This window comes from Salvia splendens, chromosome 2 (genome assembly GCF_004379255.2).
Source record: "Salvia splendens isolate huo1 chromosome 2, SspV2, whole genome shotgun sequence".
Classification (NCBI taxonomy): Eukaryota; Viridiplantae; Streptophyta; class Magnoliopsida; order Lamiales; family Lamiaceae; genus Salvia; species Salvia splendens.
In genome coordinates, this window is record NC_056033.1 from 15,444,411 (window position 1) to 15,450,186 (window position 5,776).

At 33.3% G+C, this 5,776-nt stretch overlaps 1 protein-coding gene across 1 annotated transcript; it reads left to right on the top strand.

Annotated features, from left to right (window-relative positions):
- The first annotated feature begins 1,742 nt into the window (after positions 1-1,742).
- LOC121761885 (GDP-Man:Man(3)GlcNAc(2)-PP-Dol alpha-1,2-mannosyltransferase-like) lies at positions 1,743-5,441 on the top strand. The gene is made up of 7 exons (XM_042157588.1): positions 1,743-2,134; positions 2,579-2,865; positions 3,815-4,001; positions 4,231-4,299; positions 4,405-4,598; positions 4,902-5,011; positions 5,082-5,441. The coding sequence occupies exons 1-7, from the start codon at positions 1,832-1,834 to the stop codon at positions 5,324-5,326; spliced, it is 1,395 nt and encodes a 464-aa protein (XP_042013522.1). The 5' UTR covers positions 1,743-1,831; the 3' UTR covers positions 5,327-5,441.
- Positions 5,442-5,776: the final 335 nt, after the last annotated feature.

Below are 5,776 nucleotides of genomic sequence, written 5' to 3' on the forward strand. Positions count from 1 at the left end.
ATAGTTATAATTGTATCCACAGTGGCGTGATATGATGGGCTCAGTGGTGGAGACACATGGGAATAAGGGGGTACCACTGTACCCCCAAATATTTTGGTCTTAATTATTGAAGTAATATTTCATAAAAGCTCTTGTGGTCGAGTGGTTTAGCGTTCAGTATTCCTACTTGTTGGCCAGTGTTCGATTCCTCGTTATGCGTATATTTTACTTCTACGTTATGCGTTCAGAAAATTTAATTTATTTTGTGTGAATAATCTTATTTGATTTTATTTATATCTCTATATAGTTTTTTAATGCATTTTACTTTAATTTGAATTATACTCTTAATGTGCTATAAAAATTGAAAATTCAATCAGCCTAGAATATTTATAAATGATTTATTGCAGTCTATTTTTATCTCTTTGTAGTTTTTTTATTGCATTTTTACTATAATCTGAAATATAGTTGAAATTCAGTTAGTATATTTTCTTTTTTCAAAGATTAGGCATATATTGCATTTTATATTTTTATTTTAATTATATTCTTAATAGTAGTTCTGTCAATTTGAGTTTCTTTCAAAAATTAGGTATATATATATTTTTTATTTCAGTTATATTTTCAATGTTTAGGTATGAATTTCAAAGTTCAAAATTAAATAATTTGCTATTTTTCTTATTTTGTTTTGTGTTTTTTTACAAATACAAAGTAGTAGAAGTATTAGTTTAGTTATACTACTATTTTTTATACTATTATTTTTAATATATAATATAATTATTTGTCATATAATTCGTACTCCCATATAGTTTTGGATCCGCCACTGGATGGGCTTGAGTTTTAGTACTTATTGTTCCCATAAAACTAGAGATTTTTAAAATGGTATGATTTAATTGTGTAATTATAAAATAAGAGAGAAAATTAAAAATTATAGTTAAAATAGTGTAAATAAAAAGTGGACCTTATATTGATAAAATTGTTAAAGGAAATTATTTTTAGGGGATGAAGGAGTTTTAAGTCAAAAGTTTTATAGATTCTACTAACAAGTATTTTCTCAGTCCATCAATAATGCTTAATTTTGCTATTTTTATCCATCCACCAATAAATGTTTCATTTATTTTTTTATTATTATTTATAATAAACTTCACATTACACTAATTTTATCTCATTCATATTTTATTATAAAACTAAATATAAAAGTATAACTCGTATTCTAATATTTTTTTCATCACTTTCTATTAAGTATATTTTTAAAACGTTAAACTAGGTCTTGTATCTCAATCATATTTTATTATAAAATTAATATATAAAAATATAACTCGTATTCAAATTTTTTTTTCATTCACTTTCTATTATGTATATTTTTAAAACATTAAACTAGGTCTTGTATCTCGCTCATATTTTATTATAAAATTAATATATAAAAGTAAAATTTGTATTTTAATATTTTTTTTCATTCACTTTCTATAAACTATTAAGTATATTTTTTAAACATTAAAATAGATGATGGACTAAGATGGTAAAAGTAAATAATAAAATGCTGACTAAAGTCCAAATCAAAATTGGTTTCATCCATTTGACTAACTTGTAATCCTGAAATTAATGGTCAACCCTATGCATTTTACATGAATGATGAATTAAATATAAATAAAAACAATACCTAAGATCAAAAGCTAACACGTTTAAAACACTCGTTGATCATTAATTTTTCATGAAATTGTTAAATATGGATAAAAATTTTGGACTATAGTCTAAAATGTTTATAGTTCGAAATATGAAGAGTGACAAAATATATAGACTATATGATGATTAAAGAAGAAACCATATTATAGATCCGTTGAATTTCAACTCCGCTTCAATGGCTGCACTTGGCATCTTCACTTTGCCTCTCGCAACCCTAATTTTGGCGTTAATCCTAAGAATTGCCTTGGTTGTAGTTTATCACCGGCGAAGGCGTAGCAATTCCGTCGCTTTCTTTCATCCCTACACCAACGACGGCGGTGGCGGCGAGCGAGTACTATGGTGCGCCATCAAAGCCGTCCAAGAAGAGTCTCCGCACCTCGATTGTGTCGTATACACCGGCGATCATGACGCTTCGCCTGAATCTCTTTCCGCTCGAGCGATTGATAGATTCGGCGTCAAGCTGATCCGCCCCCCGAAGGTACATTCGATTTGTATAACTGCTATTTTAATTATATATCTTTCTAGGCGGCAATTCTGATTGATTCTACTTTAGAAATTAGTTTTGTTACGGTTTAGTAAATGTGGACTGCAGTGGAAATCGAGTATTTGTTTTATGCTCATCAAAATATACCAATGTTTTCATTCTGTGTATGGTGGTTTCTAGTCAGGATTTGAGATTTACCTGGTTTTTGGTATATTGGAATTGATTTTATTGCACTCCTTGAGGAAATCACTTTACATTTCTACTGCTTTGTTTTGATAAATAGCAGATGATTATGCAAGTAGAGTTCCTAATTCAGAGGTGGGAAATTTGTGGAGGGTGATTTGGATTGTGTCATTTTACCTTGGCTTTGAGAACTTAAATTAGAAGACTAGCAATATCTTGCTTGATAGGGTTTCTGGTTATGTTTTGCTTTGACAGGTGTTGCATCTTTATAAAAGGAAATGGATTGAAGAAGCTACATATCCTCGATTCACTATGATTGGTCAGAGCCTTGGTTCAATGTATCTTTCATGGGAAGCCTTATGCGCATTCACTCCTCTGTATTATATTGATACCAGTGGATATGCATTCACATATCCAGTTGCATGGATGTTTGGATGTAAAATCATTTGCTACACACATTATCCAACAATTAGTTTAGACATGCTATCCAGGGTTAATGCACGGAACTCTATGTATAACAATGACGCCGTGATTGCTAAAAGGTACAGTTCTTACCGTAATCTCGTTCACATTTCAGCGTATTTTTCTATCCAGGTTTCTATGATATTATGTTGGTTACATGAATTGAGAAGAAAAAAAATACTCCCTTCGTCCCATAAAAATATGTGCACTTTCCATTTTCGTCCGTCCCACAAAAATATGTGTATTCCATTTTTGAAAAGTTATATCAATTTAATAATGTAGGTCCCACTATCCACTAGCTCTACTTTAACTACCATTCTCCTCCTCTCTCTTACTTTACCATATCATTCTTCTCCTCTCTCTTACTTTTCCAATTTATCTTAATTCCCGTGCCATCTCTTCCGCCCATATTTTTATGGGACGGAGGGAGTATATTTTATCTAATTCTGTTTTTGCGTTGGACCCAGAAAATGAAAACAAAAGCGGGAGAATGGGTAAAATAATGCATTCTGGGGTTTTATGGTAAATGATGCAATAATGCCATTTCTGAAAGAAACCGAATGGTACTTTGTTTGTCGCACCTCACAAAACGCGTAAGGATTATTTTATGGTTGCAAGAAATTTTAAAAATATAACGCTGATTCCACCAGGCAAATTCAACTTGGCCATTAGTTTTGGCAGCTAGGCACAGTAACCCCAAAATAATGGAAGAGGACTGAAACTTATTTGCATCCCTTCAAAGGTTTCCTTTTGTGAAATCTCAGAATAAAAGTAGAGGAATGCCCTAGGTCCAACTGTCCAAGCTCTGTTATATCTTCCTGCTGCTGAAAACATGGTGAATATATGATGATATGCTATTTATCTCCCTCTTAGTTTGTTATTTATCTGCCCCAGATCTACTAATGAATTTAATATGTATCTTTGCACCTCATTAAAGGTCATGGCATGTGCATGAAATATCTTAAGAAACGGATAAATTCCTGAAAATCCCTGTGTGTTCATGAAGCTAACTCTACTTTCTCTTGCCAGTGCCTTTTTCTCGCAGTGTAAAGTTATCTATTATAAGCTATTCAGCTTGATGTACGGAATTGTAGGCTCTCATGCACATCTTGCAATGGTTAATTCCTCATGGACACAAACTCATATTCAAAAGCTTTGGGGGATTCCAGATCGTATTAGGAGAGTTTATCCTCCTTGTGACACTTCTGGTCTTCAGGTGTGTATCTTATATCTCATCTTAGCCATGCTATCAATTATCTACACAGATCTTCTTTCACTTGCTGAAATGAATTAATGATTCTTGCTTTCGATTGCTCTGTATAAGTTGAACATGTCTACCTAGTGGTTTATGAAATGGATTTGATCTTGTTGCTCACATGTTAGGTGTGAGTGAGATTCATATTGTATGTCTGCTTCTATAAATCCTGATAATTGGCTCTAAACAGATACTGGCGTTAGAAAGGTCAGTGGAGCCAATAAAGATTATTTCTGTGGCCCAATTTCGTCCAGAGAAGGTGGGCATTTTTTCAGACCAAGGTACCCATGCTTATGGAATCATTCATTTCATGGTCCATTGCACTGGTGAACTTCAACTTAGATTTCGATTCCTTATGAAACAGGCACATTTGCTTCAACTTGAGGCATTTGCTGCTGCCATCAAGATTTTGGATGCAGACCTGCCAAGACCTAAGCTACAATTTGTTGGTAGCTGCAGGAATGAAGCTGATGAGAAAAGATTGCAATACTTGAAGGAGCGAGCCAAAGAGCTTAAATTGGATAATGATGTGGAGTTCCAGAAAAATGTAACCTACAGGTCTGCAATACTTTCTATATGCATGCCTTTATTCCACCTTATATTACTGTACTGATCATAGACATTTCCAGTGATTTTAAGTTATCGTGCAGTCTAAAGTCTAAACACTGAGGTGATAGTCGTCCAGTGCAACTGTGTTTTTATCATTGGAGTGTTTAGTGTAGCAACTGCTTAAGTAGTGCTCTAATTGCCTATGTCCTCGAGCCTGAAGTACATTTTATCTGCCTATAGCTTCTATAGCTTGTTTACTTCCATATCCGTTACGACTATAAGCTTGATACTCGTTCTCTTAATCCTGATCAGCGAGCTGGTGAGTCTTTTGGGTGGTGCTTCAGTAGGAATTCATTCCATGGTGGATGAGCATTTTGGCATCAGCGTAGTGGAATATATGGCTGCCGGTGCCATACCAATTGGTTCGTATTTTGTACATTTAGGTTATGTAAAGCGCCTTCACCTCACGGTTTCTCTTATTCCTCTTTTCAGCACATAACTCAGCAGGCCCTAAGATGGACATTGTGTTACCCGAAGAAGGAAAGCAAACAGGATTTCTTGCCCAAAATTTGGAAGAATATGCAGATGCCATCGTTAACGTTATTAGAATGCCGGCATATCAACGGCTTGAGATGGCTGCTGCTGCGAGGAAACGAGCCTCACACTTCTCAGAACAAAGATTTTATCAAGATTTCAAGTCTGCAGTTCGACCAGTTATGTCAAATACCACACCATGACACAATTTTAGCTAATCTTCAACAGGAGAATTTGTTCAACTTACTTAAACGGATGAGGATGACTTAATTTTCCTCCATTTGCACTCAGAATATAACTTGTTCTTTTTTCTCTTTATTTTATTGTTGAGCATCCCCACAGATAAATGGACTAATATATTATCATAGTACTATTAGGTACTCTCCTATCGTTGCACTAAAAATGACTTACTTTTTCTTTTATTTGTCCAAATTATAATGACCCATTATTAAAAATAGAAATATATTTATTCTTTTCACTTAACAAAAAAAAAAGTAAAAGTTGTATTAAAATAGTAGCACTAGGTTTAAGACGATTTAATCATAATTCATGCTCCACCAGTTTCCTAAAAATATAAATTCTTTTTTTTAGTCCGTTCCTGAAAATAAATATTCTCCATTTCAGAAAATGGGCCCCAATCCATTAATACTAAT

Bases quoted from the DNA above. Each gene is read 5' to 3' on its own strand.
- LOC121761885 (XM_042157588.1), top strand. From the start codon at position 1,832: ATGGCTGCACTTGGCATCTTCACTTTGCCTCTCGCAACCCTAATTTTG. The intron at 4,300-4,404 runs GTGGGCATTTTT...CTTATGAAACAG, and splicing joins CCCAATTTCGTCCAGAGAAG to GCACATTTGCTTCAACTTGA. The intron at 4,599-4,901 runs GTCTGCAATACT...AATCCTGATCAG, and splicing joins CAGAAAAATGTAACCTACAG to CGAGCTGGTGAGTCTTTTGG.